Source organism: Amblyraja radiata, chromosome 8 (assembly GCF_010909765.2).
Source record: "Amblyraja radiata isolate CabotCenter1 chromosome 8, sAmbRad1.1.pri, whole genome shotgun sequence".
Lineage (NCBI taxonomy): Eukaryota > Metazoa > Chordata > Chondrichthyes > Rajiformes > Rajidae > Amblyraja > Amblyraja radiata.
In genome coordinates this window covers 34,495,245-34,518,437 of record NC_045963.1, presented here as the reverse complement: position 1 = coordinate 34,518,437, position 23,193 = coordinate 34,495,245, and the positions used below count along the sequence as shown (strand labels likewise).

At 38.6% G+C, this 23,193-nt stretch overlaps 1 protein-coding gene across 1 annotated transcript in view; it reads right to left on the bottom strand.

Moving 5' to 3' along the window:
* The window catches only part of epas1 (endothelial PAS domain protein 1), a 111,700-nt gene that overhangs the window by 20,033 nt on the left and 68,474 nt on the right, over positions 1-23,193 (bottom strand). Inside the window, exons 3-8 of the mRNA XM_033025534.1 lie at positions 14,244-14,389; positions 12,302-12,386; positions 10,969-11,087; positions 9,065-9,267; positions 4,503-4,609; positions 633-780 (exon numbers count right to left, since the gene is read on the bottom strand). Of these exons, the coding sequence (XP_032881425.1) occupies positions 633-780; positions 4,503-4,609; positions 9,065-9,267; positions 10,969-11,087; positions 12,302-12,386; positions 14,244-14,389 (808 nt within the window). The remainder of the gene's footprint in view (positions 1-632; positions 781-4,502; positions 4,610-9,064; positions 9,268-10,968; positions 11,088-12,301; positions 12,387-14,243; positions 14,390-23,193) is intronic.

Below are 23,193 nucleotides of genomic sequence, written 5' to 3'. Positions count from 1 at the left end.
AGACTTATTTATCATCTTAACAATTTTCCCAGGCCTCAACATGTTTAAAATTGGCAGGAATTTCATTGTACCTGTACCTCAACATATTGTGCAGGTACTCAAAATAAACTCAACATGACTTAATTAAATACCCTGATTTAACATGCATATAAATTTACTACTCCCTCTTTAAAACACATACTTGAGTATATCAGATGACATTTTTGTTTCTACTTAAGCACTAAATCAAATTGGTTCACCAGTATTCTTCACACCAATTTTAAACAAAGTTTTTACCAAAGTACAGAGAGTCACTTTCAAATAATAGCATGTTCAAAATCTAATAAATGTACATACTACCTAATACACGAGCTATTATTAATTTCAACGTATTAAAGGAAGAGAAATATTTTAATTATATGCATCCTCCACTAGGAGCTATTCGGTATTTTTAAAAATGTTTTATACCACCAAAACAGCAAATAGGCCCATGACTACCTTCTCAGGAAATTAAGACTCAGCAGTGGATGAGTCTTCACCCGTGCACAGAGAACAATAGAAAGCTCAGATACTAAAATAAGATCATTTAATCACAGGATTTCTGTCTTGAATTTCCTGGCTCTGAAATTAATTGTGTAATAAAGAGGACATACCTCAAAACATAGTTGATGCAGACAATGCACTGTGGCTGAGAGTTACGGCTGTTGTAGATGACTGTCCCTTGGGTCTCAACCCACACATATCCACCTCGTTTAGCGAGCATCCTGTACTGGCCAGTAACTGATTGACCTTTCGTGCATACTTTTAAAATAAAAATACAAAAAAGGAAAGACTTTCAGATATTTAATTTCAATGATTATCAAGAAGTATTCTATCAACAAACTATTTCACTGTATATTGAAATTTGTTTTTGGTAATGTAACATTAGGCAGAAAAGGTATCATGACATGTATACTATTTTTGTGCTTTGAATAAAAATGCTTGATTCATTGTTAGAACTATTTTTTGTTCATTTATCAGTATTTTGTACAAAATGTAACAGATTAAAAACTGGAGGAAAACTACACCAAACCACTTTAATGCTGTTTTCTGAAATACTCCTTTAAATTAAATCAATAGAGTACTTGTGTATTTTTAGCCTGTAACCTTGTACACTAAACTGCACCTTGATCCAGTATTAATGTTGCTAGTCTGGTAGTTATCATTTGTGTTTTGAAAGGATAATTGCATTGGTCACAATCAATAAAATCTCAATGTATGCTATGCTCCAGTTACTTGTTTTCCAGAAGGCCTTGTCATTGCTGTAATCTTGTTTCAAAGAGCACACAATGTCATCAGAGGAATACCTGCCAATCTGATAGGTCAATGATTTCGCAAATACTGCCATGTAGGAACTAAGCTACACTCGGCTCCACTATATTCACCCTCTACTGACCTACAAAATAGCTGCTTGTAGACACTAAATATTCACGTTGCATGCAGCAGAAACAAAAGTAATTAGTTTAAGAGAATTGAATTTTTATTATGATCCAAATAGAAACATTAAAAATTTGCTGTTATTATAACTTAAGTGAAAGCCTTCCTACAAATTTTATTGTTGCTCATAAAAATGTTAAAATTAAGTTAAGCGAGTTTGGTATTATAGTCATGGGAACAAGGAACCATAGATGCTGAGATTATAGTAATTAGGCCTTGAGATTATAGTCATTAAGAGGTGTTTGAATAATATACATTGTTAATTCAATTAGTTGTCATCATTAAGATTTCAAAAGATGAATTGTATTCACCGCTAAGGAATTGAACATCATTCCAAACTGTTGTATATAATTAGACATATGCTGTTTTCTTATATTTGCTTTCCTAATTTATGGTTTAATGCTCCTCAGTACTGCTCCCCAAACCCACACCAAATTATAATCCCCCTGATGGATGCATTTCAGCCTGGTAATGCAGCTGTTCCGCTCTTGACTTTCAGCTTTGAACCTGAAGGGAGTGTTGAACCGAGCCCAGTCCACCACAGGATTGTCACTTCCTTCCCTCCAGTCCATCTTCATGGTGAATGGCATCAGGAAGTCTGGATTCCTACCACCCTGGTCATTCCCTTTCATCTCTTCTACCTCTGGGAGAAGATATAGGACCTTGAAAGCTCAAGGTGACTAGACTTAACAAATTCTTCACCACTGTAATCATTCTCCTGAAACAATCATTTTTCACACCCCATGACTGGAGGTGTTACCACATACTTTTAATTCTGCCTCATTTGGCTGTTTCATTACTATACTTTAATACTCTTTTGTGCTACAAGCTTGCACCATGTTGCTGCTTTTTGCACTGGTTGTATTTATCTTTAATTAATGTACACCGTTTACTCGGTGAGCTTCGTGCAAACAAGGAATTTCAATGCACCCAGGTTCAGGACAATAAACTAACCTGTACATTGCTTATTGTACATATAATAAGACAGAAGAATTAGATGTACTACTACTCTACGGCCTTTGCTTATAACATTAAAATAGGAGTATATTCCTGATGTCTGGTCAGGTAATTTCTTCTTTCCACCAGTAAAGCGTCTTATTAAACTTTAAAAGATTGTTCGGATAGCTAAAACTAAGGTTCAAATAGGGGGATAGAAGCATTGCTAATTCTAATTTTGTATGTGGGTTCAACAAATGAAGTGATAATTAATGGACAGGATGGTTAAAACATAATTCATTATTTGCACTTGCACTGCATTTTTCACACATTTTCCATTAATCAATGTTTATTAATGAATCCCCAAAGAACTTTGTGGCCTATCTTTATGGAAACCAGAGTGTACTATATTTTAAGTGACTGTTGTCACGTGGCAACCTGCTGAACATTTCCTGTAGTGTGAATTAATTCTTATTATTATTTCTTCTTCAGCAGTTCCTTTGGACAGAGTGTGGAGCTTCCAATTGGGGAGCACCTTAAGATGGTGGCTAATAAGCTCTTCAACCTCTGCTCATTCTCATCAAGTAAGTTCTGGTCGTACTTGGTGGAAGATCTAAGGTGCATCGGTGTCCTTCATGTTGGACTTCAGGGCAGCTCATACATTGTAGACCTTGTACTTCCATCTGACTGAGAATCAACAGCTTGACTGAGAAGTGGAATTGTTGTGAGTCCTTGATAGCTTCAACCTCATTCTTCTTGCAATGTTTCTCTTGAGACTGATATTTTGAGGCCACGTTGATAAAACTAAATCAGGACATTGAGGCGCCAGTCAGCTCTGTAGTCATCATTACCTGTTAAGGCATTCAGCTGCGCTCTCCCTTGTTTAGACAATGGCATAATCCAACAGTTTCCATTGCTTGGGCCATGTGTGTTGCTTGTTTCTCTAGATTATGACAAGAAAGTACTCCAAGCATTTTGTCCGGAGGGCCATACTATTGGAGTTAGTTGCCCCTACTGCCTTGCCAATCACCTTAGAGGGTTGAGTCTTTTCCCTTTCTTGAGTCAAAATTGCCTCGAGGATCTGTTTGTCTCGCTCTGGGCAGTAGAACACAGTTTTTACAAAATCAGTGTAGAAGTTGTCTTTGGCCTGATCTGCAGCTCCAAGGTTGGGACGAATATGCAGAGGACTGTGTAGGTTCTGTCTTTGGGTGAGCGTAATGGTCAGAAGGCAATCACTACTTCTGCAAGGAAAATAAAAATCGCAGCAAAGTTGGACGAGCCTAATGTTGATGGCAAAGTTCACACTGAAGATGATATATTCTTCTAGTTTGCTGCTGCAGAATATCTAGCCCCTGCTGCATGGGTATTAACATTCAAACATTTGCATACAACATATGCAAATACAAGGTTTCCATAAATGCCACTCTTTGCAAAATTCTAATTAAACAATAAGAAACCAGGGGAGATAGTTTCTAAAAGCCTAAAACTCAACAATTTGAACATTTGAAAACCAAAATCCCACATAGTTTAATCCCACACTTCCTGTATCCTTAAATAAACCACCCAATATAATCAACCATTCCCTTAGGGCATTGTGGTGCTTCTATATTGATGATAACCCTATCAACTTGCTGTGGACTCCTTGCACTGTTGCCTACTTTCAAAATTTGCTCCCATCTCTGGCACCCTGCCTCCAACTATCTCCAGTAGCTTTTGCCGAGATGTCTTTGTTAAAGCAAGGGGTCAGTGGATAAATAGCCGCTTCACGGTCATTCAGCCAGAGATAAGGTCTACGATACCATCTTTGTATGCTGGGACGATCCTTATAGGAGCAGATGGTGATCCTCCTGTTGGAAACATCACAGCATTTTTCTACTCATTACTTCATATAATACATGGAGAAATGGAAGTTGCAGTGTTCATGGAAACTATTCCCATAAAAATGTAAGTATTCTATTGGATTACCAGAATGTTTTGTATGGTAGAGGGGCGTGTGTGCGTGTGCATGCATGTAAATAAATAAAAGTTATTAATCACTTGATTGACCTAGTTTTCACATTTGCAAATACTGCTACCACATCAAGTTGAAGATTTTTGGATGCATCACTTACAGTTCTGATGACTTTTAATCATGTGATCTGAATCCATTGCATGGTAGAACTCGTACACTGAACGTCCAAGCAGTTCCTCTGGGCAGTATCCCATCAATGCTGCAATTCTAGTTAAGCAGAAAGAGGACTATTATAAATTCAGGGATTTCCCAAAACATAAAATCCTGAAATAAGATCTTCTGCGTATTAACTACACGAGACAGAGGAAAATGTTAGTTGCAAAATGCTGGGGTAAATCAGCGGGTCAGGCAGCATCAATGGAGAAAAGGAATAGGTGAAGTTTCGGGTCAAAACCCTTTTTTAGACTGAGATGAAGAAGGGTTTTGAACCAAAATGTCACCTATTCCTTTTGTCCAGAGATGCTGACTGACCCGCTGAGTAACTCCAACATTTTGTGTCTATTCTCAATGTAAACCAGCATCTGCAGTTCCTTCCTACACAAAGGAAAACGTCAACTTTAAAAAAAAAATCTTAGTTTCTACATGGCAGTGCACAAGGACATAAAGAAGAGGGCAAGAAAATGGGACCAAAGATTCAAAGTTATTGTATAGAGTTCTTGAAAGGATTAGAAAATAATTCATGATTGTGCGTCATGCAAAAAATTTGAATTGTTGCATTATAATGCCAAGATCTATATTCTACACTCAGTACCTTCCCTTTTGCTCTACCTATGGTACTCAAGTTTGACTTCATTGGGTTTATGTATAGTATTATCTGATCTGATTGGAAAGCATGCAAAGCAAAACTTTTCACTGTACCAGGTTATAATAATAAACCTTAAAAAATATTAAAACCATAGAAAATAAACCCTGCAAGGTTCCAATCGAAATGTGCATAACATTTTAATCATGGTAAATGTAGTTTAAAACATCCACTTGTGATTGACCAATAACAGTTGGGTGTTACATAACTTTGTCCCACATTCTTCCACTGAAAACTGATATCAACCTTTAATGAAAACTACAGCCTGCCCACAATTGTAGGCAAGGATCAACAGGTGGAGGCCAATTCTATTATTGCTTTAAAAAAACGAGGCATTCTTTTTGTTACACAATTAGTTGTTGCTAAGGGCTGGTGATGTTTATTTATGTTCTTACAGTTTTCAGTTACCCTATGATTTAGTTTTACTGGGTTAAGTCAGTCCAATAATATAACACACAAGCTGGTTGCAATTTGGTGATTGCAAAACGGGGCATTGTGATTTTGGCTCAGATTTTGAGAGAAGGAGTGGCCATCCAGTCTATGAATTCTTCTCTTCTGCTGCTTCTACTTTCTAAATCATCTACAGAGCAGAATACATAGGTTATCCTTCAATCTAAACAAAACTAGTTGTGAAGAATGGAAACAGATTTAGAGCCCTCAACATATTTGTGACGTAGTGTAATTTGAAAAGCCACAAGCAGCACTTTGGAAGGCAGATTATGGGAAGTAGATCCAACAAATTACAGTATCTGTAGACACAGGTGAAAGTTAGCCTTTGCAGCTGTCGTATGAGATGCAAGTATCGGCAGTTAATTGAACTATCTTAATGTAGAGATATGCTAACATTTCTAAAATACTTAAGTCCACTTTTTATTGTGGTTGCAAGCATGTTCAGATAATTAACTATAAAGCCTTATTTTAAAAATAAACAATTTAAGAGTGCATCTTTATAAATATAAGTGATCAGAGCAGTAACCAAATCTAAAGGAATAATTTTAATTGAGTAAGGAATCAATTCAGCAATTGGACTTCCCAATTTAACTGCCAAACGCGTGTATCAACAGTCACCAAGTATTGTTAGCTCCTGTTCTTGACGAGTGATATTGTCTTTTGAAATGCAGCATAATAGTGCAATGATATCAAGGTGGTTTCCATAGATAGGATAGAAGTTTACAAGTAACTAGCATTCATATATAGTGCTTTTAACATACTTAAAAAACCATGATGATTCTCAGGAGAATTAGTAGCCAAAATTTGATGGGTGTAATTAGCAAAAGCTCGGTTATTTATAAAAAGTAGTTATTTAGAAGTTCTTTAAAAGGTTGTAGTAATAGGGAGGAATTTCCACCATCATAGTGTGGGAAGGAACTACAGATGCTGGTTTACACAGAAGATAGACACAAAATGTTGAAGTAATTCAGCGGGACAGGCAGCATCTCTGGATGGAAGGAATTGGTGATGTTTCGCGTCAAAACCTTTCTTCAGATGGAAGATGGGTCTCGACCCGATACGCCACCCATATCTTTTATCCAGAGATACTGCCTGTCACGCTGAGGTACTCCAGCATTTTGTGTCAATAACATGGTCACCAATACAGAACACTTAAATTTGAGATGAGCAAGCAGAATGAAATAGAATTTGGGAAGTGCTGGTAATTAGAGTGTTCGCTTGCAGGACATGAAAGACAATGAGGAGTGTTTCAGTAGCACAATAGCTGGGCAGCAACAGCCAATGTTATAGTGATCACAAAATAAATATCCCCCTCGTCAGTAAGACATCAGGTGAAAAGTCCCAAAAGAAGTTTGATATTGATACTGGTTTATTGTCACAAGTACCAAAGTACAGTGAAAAGCTTTTGTTTGAGTGCTTTTGGAATCCCAACTTGATTTGTGAACTTCCATGCACAATGGTGCTCTTATATTTCACTGACCTGACAGAAGAAATGCAACGTATTTATAGTACATTTCTTGGAAGAGGGAAAAAGATCTAAGCAAGTCAGGGTAATAACCAATATTCTCCAAAAAAAATCTATTTAGGGCAAAACAAAAAACATCAAAATCAGAACAAATACAAAGATTTACAACAGTGAAGCTTTATTTCCCAAGCCTCATAACTTAAATGCTACCAGCACAAATCTTTGGATTAAACTGTTATGTTATGCTGGTTTTATACTGAAAGTGAAACACTGTAATCCAAAATCATAAGATGTCTTGATCTGGGTCACAAGCCTCTTAGTTAAACAATGAATGTTTAATATAAGGCTGGGTATTTTCTCTTAAACTTTAAGTGTTTACTGTTTACTGGAAGCAGTCTTGCTCCAAGCTGATGTATTAAATGTGATTTGGGTCACTGACGTGGATCAGGAATTTTGTCTGATTATGTTTATTTTCTTTCAAAAAGGGTACATTGAACCATAATTTGCAGCAGGATGGCATCGGCCATTTGTTACAAATACCCATTGAGGGGTTTGTGTGGCAAGTTATTAAATGTTTTTGCAGTACACAGTGTTCAATCTGCTGGGCCAACTCTGAGATTTCTGTTGCCTGTTCTGTTGCCTGAATTCCCCATCTCATTCTTGCCTAGTGGTTTGTGCCCACCTGTACCTTCACAGTAATTGGAAGCCCATTGCAATTTTGAGGAACCACACATCCGTCTGGGTATGCTGTACCCTTTAAGACTCAATATTGAATTACACAATTTTGAATAACTTGATTTCTTATATCAATCATCTATTGGTGTTTTTTTTTGTATTTTTTCCTCCTGTTTATACAGGGCCTGTTTATATGCTGTATGTCTCCATGCTTAAGGTTGATTGGCAATAAATAGCATGTATCACATTGTTAAAATGGTTCTAAAATTGGAATGGACAGGGTTTAACTTTTAGCTTAATTTGGATCTACCATCCAAATATAATGACTCAATGTGGTTCAATGATAAGGAAGAAGCTAATGTGAGGATGCTGTGCATCTGTCCTTGGACAAGTTTCCCTATAGCAGAGCCAGGGACCCGGATTCAATCCTGACTGAGTGCTGCCTGTGTGTAGTCTGCACTGTGACTCCACTGATGTCCAGTGCTCAAATTTCCTCCCAGGTACCAAAGATGTGCTGTTGGTGGGTTAACTGACCACTGGTGTTTAAATAGTGGGGGAATCTTTGGTAAATTGATGGAAATATAAAAAGGGATTAACGTAGTTTGTAAAATTGTAAAATGGGATTAATGTAGGATTAGTGTAAATAGGTGGTTGAAGATAGGCAAAGACTTGGTGGATCAAAACGGCCTGTTTCCCTGTCTCTCTACGACTACCAATGAGCCTCAAGATTGGATGTTACCGGACTGTTTCCAATTGGCATTTAAACAAAGATTGCCACACTAAGCAACATGCGATGCTTTGAATAGTTGCATATTTGGAACCAAAATGCAGGTCAGTTTTATACTGTGAAAATGACATATTAAGGTTGCACAAATTCATTTTATTTAGACTTTCACTGGTACAAAACACCTTACGACTTTTGATCTGGGATGTGTTTAGGCTTCGGCCAACATTGCGTTTTTTTTTGGCAAAATGTGGACACAGCTGATTCTAACATGGGTTGTCCGTGCTTTTTTTTCCAGCATTAGACGTGCCGTGCACCTTATATTTGTGAAGGATCTGGGCACTAGCCTGAAGCTGACAGTAGATCCATTGTTATGCTTACTGGAGGCAAGGAAGAAATATCACCCCATTGCTTCCATTTTTCGATTTCTTTGTTCAATTCATTAATTTGTGTTTCTCCATAAACTCATCTATAAGAACATTAAATAATATGAAGAATTTGAGGACAATTAGAGATTTGATTTTGCCATTTAAAATGTCACTGTACCTCTCATCACAGTAGGTAAATTTCATGTCCATGCTGTGGCGACTCAAGAATGTTTTGCAGTCCAGTGGAACCTCAATGTTGGATGGATGTTGAATTACCTCACACATCATGATCAAACAATTCAGAGGAGGCTCCTTGTACCCACACAGTGTGCGAGCCTGGCAGGCATTGTATATTTTGATGTGACCTGTGCAGTGTATCACCTGGAACAAGGCAAAACAGAAAACATTAATCTGATGAGAAACATAGAAAAATAGGTGCAGGAGAGGTCATTCGGCCCTTCGAGCCAGCCCCGCCATTCAATGTGATCATGGGTGATCATCCGCAATCAGTATCCCGTTCCTGCCTTCTCCCCATATCCCCTGACACAAAACTCAAACAGTTGCTTATTCCTCCAATTTAACAAATGGACTTGTGCAATAATTGATCAACAACTTCAATTCCCGCGTTGGTGCAAAATGTTATCAACACATTCACTCAAGCACATGGTCTTATAATTGAGACCTTAGAAGACATGAACTATTTCCCTTATGTTGGATGGTACCTCCAAATGAAGGCTGATATTGATGATGAAATTCAGCATCTTTTCATTTTGGAGCACAACCTTCTGTAACCCGAGTAGAAGCGGGTTTGAAGATCAGGCCCCAATCCTGGTATAAAGCTCGCCATCTACTAAGTAGCAGTGATCCCTGCCCTCTATAGTCTTCTGAGTCACTGGCTACCTAGAGCAGTCACCATAAAACATTGTAGCAATACCACTCATGCCATCTCCAGAAAATCTCCAAATCTGGCAGGATAAACAAAACCGATATCAGGTCTGATAGAAGGGTCTCGACCCGATACTGCCTGTCCCACTGAGTTACTCCAGCTTTTTGTGTCTATCTTCGGTTCAAACCAGCATCTCCAGTTACTTTTTACACAAAATGGATATCAGCATCTACCTTCAGCCTAACATCTCAGACACCCTTAGCTGCAATGAGCAGGTCATGTTGTTCATATCCCCAACACACTTGCGAGCTTTGTCCTGGTATGGCAGAGGAACTGATTCAAGTTTAGTTCTTGAAACTGCCTTGAAAATGTATAGAATTCCATACTGACTTGAGTGATTTCCTGGCCCATACTCAAATGGAGGAGTATTTGGAATGACAACCCACATTCATTGGGAGCATGCAGATGCCCTGCATTAACAAAAGGGTTGACCACTTCCCAAGCTACCTACCCATCCCCATCATCAAGGAATGACTCCCACTCCCAAGGTTGTCAACAGGACCCAGATTAACCGCATCATAACTTGAGAGGATGAAATCATCATCAATCCCTTTTAAAACTCTCAAGAAAGGAGTCTCCAGAGATCTTTAAACTATCCTTGCAGTCCACGACCAACTGATTGAGTTGGGAAGAAATTACCCACTGAATGTAGAATTACTACCAATTCTCATAACTCGGGCACCATCTCAGTTCCCCTGATTCCCAGCCCATTCTCTCTCAAAATCCATCCTCTAATAAAAAAAATCAAGAGATACCAGTAGTAATGTTGTGACCCAAAATTCATAGCACCCTCCCACCTCCTCAGAGACCCCCAGCGGATGTCCATGTTTTGAGTCTCTCCTGTAAATAAGTTGCGGGAACCCAACATTGGGAGTATCCCAGGTCAATCTGTTCTTGGCACGGATCAATCACTTTTTTGGCTCCTGGCCTTTGAATACTTTTCTCCTCTTCTTTCTAATGGTGCTGTTCATTCATCAACAGTTCCACTCAAATCCTAAACTCGTTACTTTCAATTTGACAAAACGCCAATTTATAAAAACCCAAATGACTGTAAAAATTCTCTTTCTCAAGCAATGAACTTTTGACTCCAAAACAGTGAGAATACCACCAAATGCAATTCACTTCTGTATTCTCACCTTCCAGGTGGCAGACTTGAGGTTGACGGTTCGTCCGCGGTTTGTCACTGTACATTTCATTCGCATGAAGAAGTCACGCTCTATGTTCATATCTCTGTGTTTCCTTCCAAAGCCTGGGGCTATGAGTTAACAAGACAAAAATAGACAGCCATCAATGTATTTATTTTCAAAATCGTTTTCAAACCTCCCTTCAAAAATCTTCTCATTTATTACTATTCCCTACCTTCAAAAGTTGAAAATATGTTAAAAAAACAAACAATATTAGATTGAACAGGTTGTGGTTTATCCTTATTTTAACCTCATGTGATTGAAGGTATCGAACAGCTTCCTGTCAAGTGGCCCGGTTTAGCTGTGATTCTCTAATGCAGAAGTAGATAACACAAACAGACCTCAGCCCTTGAGATTGTAATTGTTTCTGCACTCAACTGAAATTTAGCTGAGGTTAGCAATGCAAGTAATTTTTATAATCGATTCAGAGGTACCAGCATAAGATGATGCTGAATGAGGCTGGAACTTCAAAAAAAAATCTAGAGGGAATTTGCAGAATCAGAGCCATATGGTTTTACAGAATCATTGCACCATGGCACAGGAAATGTCCATTTGACACCGTTAAAAGGAAATATACTGCTTTTCATCAGAGGTGCTACAGCAAGGGATTCTCATTTCAAGGCCGCACTTCTGTCTGAGCAAAGTGGAATGGAATTCACTGAGAAAAAAGAAAAATATAAAGTGCTGAAAACACTCATCAGATCTGGCTTCATCTGTGGAAAACGGAACAGATTTAATGTTTCAGCTTGGAGACCCTTTTGACATTGGAAAGGTATCAAGGTGTATAACAGCAACTAAAACATATGTTTTTTTTAAGTGCAACAGAATTAAATTGGAACATCAAAATCAAAACATTAAGTGCATACTAGATGGCCAGAAGATTATGGGCGGCAGATATTGTTTTATGTTTTCATCTGGGATATTTGATGAAATATGGTGCTTTCCACAAAGGGAAGGGTCAATATCAGGGTTTGGTATTACTGTACTATTCTTACAGATGCACAACACAAGAGTGTCATCAGCATGAGATGTGACCGTTCTCTCAACTCTGTAGTCCAAGAGGCTCCGAAGAACATACAATTATTGTCAGTTAAGAAGAATTGGTATTGATAGTGTTGGTTTAATATTGTCAAGTGTGAAAACTTTATTTTGTGTCCTGTCCACGTAAACCATCCATACATGTTTCCAATCTAACCATATAAAAGGTAGCGCAAAAAGTACAAGAAAACAGAGTGCAGAATATAAACGTGTTAAGGAAGAAATAAGCATGTTACAAATATTTTACCATTTTTGACAGCCAGATTTTCTCTTATCTCCTCATGATCACATGGATGGGTGAAATCAAAAATACTATGTCCAGTCAACTCAACCTATTGCAAAAAAAAAATCGAGATAGGTAATGCAAAACAAACATTTATTTAAATGACATCCATAAACTTGTAAATTACACTGCCAAAGCACTTTCACTCAAATGATTTATGTTTATATTGAAGAATTAGTTATTCTTGCTTTTTCTATATTGTAAAATGTTGTGTCCATACAGTGCTGCTTAGAAATATCCTTGCACCCATATACTTCATTGAGTAGATCCACTTTGCTAGCACATAATCACCTTCATTATTTGTCTTCCTGACATTTGGGAAGAATTTGCTCTATGAGTGTTCAATCATCTACTTCTCTTGTGACATTTTGTATCCTTGCTGGTACATGTTCTACATTGACCTCATTCCCATGGACAGAGTTACTTCAAGGTATACCTCTGCTCCACTTTCATAGATCAGCATGGAAATGGGTTTCCACCATACCTCGAACAGAGCTCAAGGGATGAAGCTGGATAAGCTCAGATCAAGTTCTCATTCATAACTGCAACAAGGGAAGCCACTTCTTTGTAAGGTCTTTCTACTATATTGGCACTGCCTGTGACAAGACCAATCTAGGATAATGTCCTGCTGGTGAATTTTTAATACCAATATATATCAACTCATCAGAATCCTGTGTGTGACAGAATGTCAGTGTGTACTGGAGACACCTGGAGATGAGTTTGAGTCTCTTAGCTTGGTAGATATGTGTTTTACTGTCTTCCCCCAGAAATTGGTATGAATGTAAAAGCACAATAGAAGGAAGTAGAACTTGGTTAATGCAAGTGTGCCAGTGATTTTACATTCCCTTTGTTACTACAGGTCCACCACCGATTTTCCAGCAACTGATGGTCTGGCACCTTCTTTAATCCATTCAGAATTACAAGAGACGTACTTGAAATCCCCCCTGGAAGTTCTCCCAAAAATGTGGCTCCTAAGTCAGGTGAGGTGACCGATCCCAACTGCATTAGGACTTCTGTGGCCAATAGGTAGGTCAAATTTGCCGCCTGTGGCTGGGGCTCTGAAATTCCGTGTTTCTGTGCTATACAACTGAATCTGTGGTTCCAAATTGGTCATGAATTTGTTTTTTACTATTGATTGTTATTGTATAAAGTTTGGTTAATTTCAGCTTTATTGAAACCAGAGTGAGGTGTGTTAAAGATACACACAGGTCCCTTGTACATTCCCAAAATTGCCAATTTCTACCATTCTTTTTCCAAACAACATTCACTCCATTCCCCCTAAGAGTTACCAGAGGTATAACACTATATTTTATTATCACATGCATAAACAAATATAATAGGTCTATTTTATCTATACAACCTGCATTTTGAAAACCACATTCTTAAAACGTGTGCTTAACTTTCTAAAATATGTTACCAATGCCAGTCTGTTGCTGTTTTTAATTAAAATATATTATGTCGTGTGGGGGGTGATTTTTAAAACAAAATTTGTCTCTCAAATCAGAAACAAATTAAATTAGCTAGATGATTTTAACAAGCTTTTTTTCTGTTTTTAACCAAACCTTTGCTAGGCAGCCTTCTGTTTCGCATTTGTGCCAATGTCAACATTATTTACTATCATGACATTTAGAAGACACATGAACAGTTATATGGATAGAAGTGGTTTGGAAAGAAATGGGTTAGGCACAGGCAAGTGGGATTAGCTCGGGCAGGCAATTTGTTTAACAAGTTGGTCCAAGAGACCTGTTTATGTGCTACATAGCTCAATGACTAGGTAGACAGTGTAGTATTATGACTATACTGTAGTTGAACTTCACCAAACTTAATTTAAGAATACATAAATATTCTTTAAAAAAATGTATAAAACATAAGCTTTTTTAAAATTCTGGACTATGTTTGAACTCACCTGTGTTAAACCCATGTACTTGCTTGTGTTTTCCGACAAGAAAATGATGTCTCCATCCTGTGTGACCATCATGATAAATCCTTCCAGGGCTTTAAGGTAAAAAGAATCCATCTGCTTCTCTGTTTCAGTATCATTCTCTGGTGTTCCTGTAATAACGAGTCTGAATGTGAAATATTCCAGGCACCCACTATGTAAAAATAAAAACTTGCCCTGCACATCTCCCCTTGATTTTGAACTAGCGTATTATTCAAGACCGTTTTTAAAATATTTACCCACCATACAAGTCACAGAAAACCTTTATCCTTGCCTGACACCAAATTGGTTAGAGCGTACCTCATTTAATTTTGAAAGTTAGAGGGGAGAACCAGTGTTCTATCGACTGCACTACTATCCACAGTTTGATCTAAAATCCTTGGTACATGAATAGGGCCTCTCCCCGTTGGATTGCAACCTTGTCATGGTCGGGGAGCTTGTGTGTCTCAGTGACCCCTAGAGCTATGCCAGCGGGAGATTTGACTCCTGTTAGGGTCTCCCATGCTGGACAGGTCGAAGGGTAGGGTAGAGGCGAGATGAAGAGCAATCCACTGGTCCTGCAGGTTGGAGATTGAGCACAGGGCTAACAACCCTGTCTTGTAAAACAAATATGTTACGGAAACAGCAACTGAAGGAATCAACAAGGAGTGGAGGACCTTCGTTGCTGCCCTACATGCCAGGAGGCATAATAGGCAGTAAGTAAGTAAGAATAGGGCCTGCATTAAATTGCTCTCTGTGGATATCCTTCATTCATGTTTGTACTTTGCTTGCAAATGCTGATCAGCATGTCCTGCTATCACTTCCAACACTTGCTGTTGTAAGAATTCACTACAGATTCAAAACTGACTGTTTTCTTTAGCAGAGTCACTTTTAATAAAAACCACCAGGCTCCCTTTTAATAGAATTACAGATGTTCCACCAGATATCAGCCAACATGTACCTTCTGGGCAATATATTGCAGCATTTGGGAGTCAATATTGAAATCAACAATTTCAGATAACTTGCTTTCACTGTCTTGGCAGGTTCTACTCGGAGATGATCCAAATGCAATATTAACTGATATTATTGATTCCCAAGAACAGCAAAAAAAATTTGAGGCGCATCCTAATCTTTGATCATAAAATTGTACCTTAACTAAAGAACGTACAAGCAGATGTTCCCCAATAAGACGGCAACACAGAAGATAAACGCTGAATGAAGGAGTCTCGACAACCAAACAATTCAGCGCTACCTCAACAGTGAAGATGCTTTGAGAAGTGATTTGCCAATTACTTTTGATCTCATTTTCCAAGTTCATGTGACACCAGCCCGTAAGATATAACTGGTATTGACATACTCTTTTGCTGGTCAATACTGGCTGAGATCAGAAATTACCAGTGTGGAGACTCGATCTTGATATTGAAGGACACCACCAAAAATAACAAATTGTATAGTGGCTGGTGATAATATTAAATGTACTTAAATTATCATTGCTATGGGGCGAGGCAGAATTGTCATAGGTTAATTTCTGAACTTGTAACGTTTTTATTTCAACAGTTCCCATGAATTGGGTATTATCGAAATGCTACCTATGAACCATCAGGAGAAATCGCTAAGATAGATACAAAATGCCAGAGTGACTCAGCGGGTCAGGCAGCATCTCTGGAGAAAAAGTGATAGGCGACGTTTCGGGTCAGGAGCAGGAGAAATAGCTACATTTTTAATATCTCATTTATTTTAATGAAAATAGTGACATTTACAAAAATCAAATGAAATTTAGCACAAGAATGTTATTGTTTAATCTCAAATCCTTCAGTGCTACTGACAGGAGGTAATCAATTGATAATCATTGGGATGCTGGCTTATTCTGAATAAAACTGAATATATCCTGCTTCTCAGCAGTCTACATCTCTCTGACCTTTTGACTGTGAACAAGTGGTATTTGTTTTGAATTCTCAAAGTGAGATGTAAAGATTCAGCACAATGCAGTTGAAAGAATGCTTTTGAAAGTTGGAACGAATCTTCATGCGAATGAAAAATTACAAGTATGCATTGTTTTTAAAAATAATGTTCTCCCTCACTCAATGTTACTTTTGCACAGGGATATTGTAAATATATTGATGCAGAATACAGTGCCCTCCATAATGTTTGGGACAAAGACCCATCATTTATTTATTTGCCTCTGTACTCCACAATTTGAGATTTGTAATTAAAAAAACAACATGTGGTTAAAGTGCACATTGTCAGATTTTATAATAGGGTATTTTTATACATTTTGGTTTCACCATGTAGAAATTACAGCTGTGTTTATACATAGTCCCCCCATTTCAGGGCACCATAATGTTTGGGACACATGGCATCACAGGTGTTTGTAATTGCTCAGGTGTGTTTAATTGCCGCCTTAATGCAGGTATAAGAGAGCTCTCAGCGCCTAGTCCTTCCTCCAGTCTTTCCATCACCTTTGAAACCTTTTATTGCTGTTTATCAACATGAGGACCAAAATTGTGCCAATGAAAATCAAATAAGCCATTATGAGACTGAGAAACAAGAATAAAACTGAGTAGTTGCACAGTCTGAAAATAAATATATATTCAAAGGGAACACTCTTCTATTCTTTCATCCATTTCCACCACCTATTTTAGAGCATGGGTATTGTCTGAGGAGAAAGTAAAGGAAAACTTCCAAAATAAGTTATCCTTTAATACTTCAACTACATTCCAGGCATCCAACATCACATAGGTGGTGGTGATGGGGATGTTGCTACATAACAGGATTATCTTATACAGTCCAGTCGAATAGGTCAGTGAGTTAATGAAGGAATAAAGTAATTTCTATGCCCAAGTTTACTTTATTTCAGTCAACAATACTAGACTTGCTACTTAGGATAACTGTTACAAGCATTTTATACGCCCCTCCTTGAAAAAGATAGCCACAGCAAACCAGAAGTATTACAGATGGTCTCTGGCATAGTAAGGCAGCAACTCCACCACTGTGTCACTGTGCCACCCTGCATTTCTTAAAAAGTTAAAGAGGTAGCATTCCATTGAAGCACTTATTGATTGGTTGCTAGAGGAAGCAAATGTATTTTGGACTTCAAAGTACACTGAAACTTTCATTCATTTTGAATAATAACTTTCCTTCAAAAATAGAGCTATAAACAGACTAATTGTCTGCACAGGATGTGACAGTACTTTAGTTTTGAAGCACTTTTGCATGGATGTCCCTCACATCCCCCACCAGTTTCCTTTAAAATGACAAGCTTCAAGGAACAATCTTGTTTTAACAATTATTTATTGTTAATACTTCCTTTTATGGGATCTACGTTCTTCCAAACTCATTGAAGTTGAAAAGTTCTCAGATCACAAATGATCAAAGCAGTTACACAATGATTACAGCATGGAAAGAGGACATTCTACCCATCTGATCCAGACTAGCACTGCAAGACCAATCTGGCTAGTCCCATTTCCTCATAATTTCAAGGAAAGAGCATTCACATCACGGCCCTGTTTCCACCAATCTTTCACCACCATGCACATGAAGCAACAAGACAGACACCATTGTATGCAGATGCCGAGAATTGTGTTCAGCTCTGGCTGAACAACTTCTAATCTTGTGTGTGGACTCAATAAGAAGAAACTCATGTCCCCAAAATTTAGCGAATTCTCTCTTTTTGGATAATTATCAATTTCCCTTTTAAACGCTACACTTGAATCTACATTCACTGATACCTGGACTATTACTATTTGCTGTACAAAGAAAACTTTACGACTTGGTGTACAAAATCATGAGAGGACTAGATCACGCAAAAGCACAAAGTGTTTTGCGTGATTTAGGGGAAATCGAGAACCAGAGGCAACAGGTTTAAGGTGAGGGGAGAAAGATATATTGGGAACCCGAGTGGTAACTTATTTTACACAGAGTGGTTGGTGTATAGAACAAGCTGCTAGAGGAGGTAGTTGAGGCAAGGATTACTGCAACGTTTAAGAAACATTTAGACAGCTACATGGATAGGACAAGTTTAGAGGGATGTGTGTCAAAAGCAGGCAGGTCGGACTAGTTTAGATGCTTTAGATACATTATGTTACCGTACTGTATGCAGTGACACCCACATCTCCCAAACAAAATTAAACTTTGACTGTTTAGTGGATTATGTTTTTATTACACTACATTATACCACTTAAAATACCTTTATGAAATTTTATGGATCAGAAGATTTAAATGTGAAATTAGCCACAAATGATCTCCAGCCTACTCCTGCACCTATTGTCTATTGTCTCTTGCCTCAACTACCTCCTCTGGCAGTGCTTCCTTTTCCAAAACAAATCAGTGGGCTTTGACTTTTAAACTTTGTTTACACCAAGTCAGCGTTAAAAATAGGCAGTTTGAAAACAGATAGGCTAAACTCATGTAATAGTGAGGTACTGAGAGTTGAGAGGGTCCTTTAACTGCCATTATTGAAGTACATCACCTTCAGTGAAATGCTCTTCCATGCTCAATCGAAGAAACGCTTTAAAAAGTGATTCAATTATTTTTGTTATGAGTGATCAAGGTGTAATCCATTACTACCCCTCTTACTTCCAACCATGAGCAGATCATATCCTTTTTAAATCCCTATGAAGTACTGTCATCATTTTCATATTTAAAGGCCTGTGAAAAGTAAAATAAAAAGGCTTTCCATGAAGTAGCTCTTCCCACACTTTGTAGTAATTATTACCAAAGTCCTACTGGCAGATTGCCTGTCCTAAAATTAATTTATGGTAAGAGAAAAGCAAACATTGCAGGGAATAAACAGAACAAAATTATGTGGTTTTAGGCCTAATCGGTTTTGTTCCAATTCCAAAGAATCTGATGAGTTAAAGGTGTGTGAAGAGGAAAAAAATAGTTAAGACCAAAGTTGGACCCATAAAGACTGAAAAAGGTGAATTTATTACGGGGAAAAAGCAAATGGCAGATGAGTTGAACAGATACTTTGGATCCATCTTCACTAAAGTGGACACAAACAATCTTCCTGATGTACTAGTGGCCAGAGGATCTGGGGTGACGAAGGAACTGAAGGAAATCCACATTAGGTAGGAAATGCTGTTGGGGGGACTGAAGGCTGATAAATCCCCAGGGCCTGATGGTCTGCATCCCAGGGTACTTAAGGAAATGGCTCTAGAAATTATGAATGCATTGGTGATCATTTTCCAATGTTTAATAGATTCAGGATCAGTTCCTGTGGATTGGAGGGTAGCTAATGTTATCCCACATTTTAAGAAAGGCAGGAGAGAGAAAACAGGGAATTATAGACCAGTTAGCCTGACGTTGGTGGTGGGGAAGATGCTGGAGTAAATCATAAAAGATGAAATAGCCGCACATTTGGATCGGTTGAGTCAGCATGGATTTACGAAGGGGAAATCATGCTTGACTAATCTTCTGGAATTTTTTGAGGATGTAACTAGGAAAATGGACAAGGGAGAGCCAGTATATGTCATGTACCTGGACTTTCAGAAAGCATTTGATAAGGTCTCACATAGGAGATTAGTGGGCAAAATTTGGGCACATGGTATTGGGGGTAGAGTGCTGACATGGATAGAAAATTGGTTGGAAGACTGGTAACAACTAGTAAGGATTAACGGGTCCCTTTCTGAAAGGCAGGCAGTGACTAGTGGGGTACCGCAAGGCTCGGTGCTGGGACCACAGCTATTTACAATATACATCAATGATTTAGATGAAGGGATTCAAAGTAACATTAGCAAATTTGCAGATGACACAAAGCTGGGTGGCAGTGTGAACTGTGAAGAGGATGCTATGAGAATGTAAGTTGACTTCGACAGGTTGGGGGAGTGGGCAGATGCATGGCAGATGAAGTTTAATGTGGAGAAATGTGAGGTTATCCACTTTGGTAGCAAAAACAGGAAGGCAGATTACTCTAAATGGCGTCAAGTTGGGAAAAGAGAAAGTACAACGGGATCTGGGGGTCCTTGTTCATCAGTCAATGAAAGTAAGCTTGCAGGTACAGCAGGCAATGAAGAAAGCGAATGACATGTTGGGCTTCATAACAAGAGGAGTTGAGTATAGGAGCAAAGAGGTCCTCCTGCAATTGTATAGGGCCCTAGTGAGACCACACCTGGAGTATTGTGTGCAGTTTTGGTCTCCAAATTTGAGGAAGGACATTCTTGCTATTGAGGGAATGCAGCGTAGGTTCACAAGGTTAATTCTCGGGATGTCATATGCTGAGAGAATGGAGCAGCTGGGCTTGTATATTCTGGAATTTAGAAGGATGAGAGGGTATCTTATTGAAACAAAAGATTATTAAGGGTTTGGACATGCGAGAGGCAGGAAACATGTTCCTGATGTTGGGGGAGTCCAGAACCAGGGGCCACAGTTTAAGAATAAGGGGTAAGCCATTTAGAACGAAGATGAGGAAACTTTTTCACACAGAGAGTTGTGAGTCTGTGGAATTCTCTGCCTCAGCGGGCGGTGGAGGCTGGTTCTCTGGATTCTTTCAAGAGAGAGCTAGATGGGGCTCTTAAATATAGTGGAGTCAGGGGATATGGGGAGAAGGCAGGAACAGGGTACTGATTGTGGATGATCAGCCATGTTCACATTGAATGGCTTGAAGGGCCGAATGGCCTACTCCAGCACCTATTATCTATAGCCTAAATGCATTTGATTAGATTCACAGAGTTATATTTCCTTCCATTGCAGCAATGCATTCAACCCGCAGCACATGCCTGTTTTTTGGCAGTGATACCTGGTTTTACTTGTTCTAGCCGGTGACATTGCCATGATAACAAAATAACAATAGAATGACTTTTGGTGCATTTGGCCTTTGACATCTATAGCAATGCACGTTTAGCCCACTGTTCTACTCTCTTTACACCTATGACTGACTGTGTGACTTAGTACAAGTCCAATGCCATTGATAAATTGTTTATTGGCCAAATCATGAGTGATGGTGAGTTAGCATTGGGTGGGGGGGAGGGAGAGATCTAGTGCACGTGGCTGAGGGATGAACAGAAACATGTCCTGCTCTTTGCTGATGTTTTTACACATCTAAGAATTTGATTAATGTAAAAGATGACTTCATGCTGTTGTTATTTTGAAGTTTTAGAAAATGATTTCACATGATCAACATTTCTAACCTTTGGATCGTTATTAATCTAACTATATTTGACCTTAATTGTTACCTTTACCATCACTTATCAAAGTAAAAAACAGCTAATCTGAGGTAAAGGAAATACTATTTTTAGTCCAAATAGGATAAGAATAACATTTAGGAGAGTAGGAAATCAAAACGGTAACAAACATTTTTTGTAAGAACTTTATTGCGTAGGCATGTTAAATCAATTCTCATTTTCCAGTTACACCATGTACCTTTTGTGTTGGAAATGGAAGCATTATAAAACCATTGTTCCAGTTGATTTCCTGTGATATTAATCTCAATCTAGTCCCCAAATCAAGAGCCACAGTTCCTTGCATTGAATTTCTTCCCTCCACATATTCTACGTTGGATCAAACCAACTAGCATAGACGAGTTTGAAACAACATCTTCTGTTTTCCAAAACGTTTGTGCTTCAGTGTGGAATCAAACCCCAAAAAGCAAAAGTGCCATCTACCACAAATTGACACTTTTCAAATTCAGTAGAATTCTAATCTATCAATGCTACGCATGAGCGGAATATAAGCAGCCAGGTAATGCACAACTGCAGCCCAAAGTCTCCAGCTAAAAACTGAAAATCAAATGTACAGAGGAAACAATTGTACTTTGCTATGATCTAAGGTAACCCTCCACCACTACTAGATAAAGAGTTTGCCAACAATTACGCAATGCTAGTGTTTAACGATTACTTGGTTAAAACATGCAGAATTTGGACTTCAGCACGTCAACAATCAGAAGAAAGTAATGAAAAAAGGCAGCATACTTCTTTATAAAGTTCAGTATTGAAAATTAATTTTCATAATGTTTGGAGACTATCTCCCTCAATATTCTGTCTTAAGGAGGCACAATCAGGCTGTAAGGCACGGCACAGTGGCGCAGGGGTAGAGTTGCTGCCTTATAGCACCACAGAACCGGGTTCAATCGTGACTACAGGTGCTGTTTGTAGGGAGTTTGCATGTTTTCCCTGTGAGCACACGAGTTTACTCTGGGTGCTCCGGTTTCCTCCCATACTCCAAAGACATAAAGGTTTGTAGGTTCTGTAAATTATCGCTAGTGTGTAGGATAGAACTATGCTTGGGTGAACTATGAACGAGCACTGGGTACACACAAAATGCTGGAGTAACTCAGCAGGACAGACAGCATCTCCTGATAGAAGGAATGGGTGATGTTTCGGGTCGAGACCCTTCTTCCTTCCTTCACAACTAGAACTGGGTGTCCCGGTTTCCTCCCACACTCCAAAGATGTACAGATATGTAGGCAAATTGGCTTGGTAAAATTGCAAATTGTCCCTAGTGTGTGTAGGATAGTGTTAGTATGTGGGAATCACTAGTTGGCATGGACTCGAAGGGCTGAAGGGTCTTTTTCCCATTCTGTATCTCTAAACTAAACTAATGCATGGGTAATTATTGCTCGGCGTGGACTAGGCAGGCTGATGGGCCTATTTCCACCCTACCTCTATATTAAATAGTATATTTTGGCAAAAAAACTGTCCCTGCATAAATCCAAGAACATTTGTATAAATAAATAAATAAATGATATAATAACTAGCTACAGAAAACGACAATTTCTACCTAATGAATTGCTGCCATACAATAATTTAATCCTTAAATGGACACACAGTGGTAGAGTTGGTGCCTTATAGCCCCAGACACCCACATTCAATCCTGACTAGGGGTGCTGTCTGTACAGAGTTTGTACGTTTTCCCCGTTTCCTCCACGTGCTTCAGTTTCCTCCCACATTCCAAAGACGTGCAGGCTTGTTGGTTAAGGAAACATGTTCCCAATGTTGGGGGA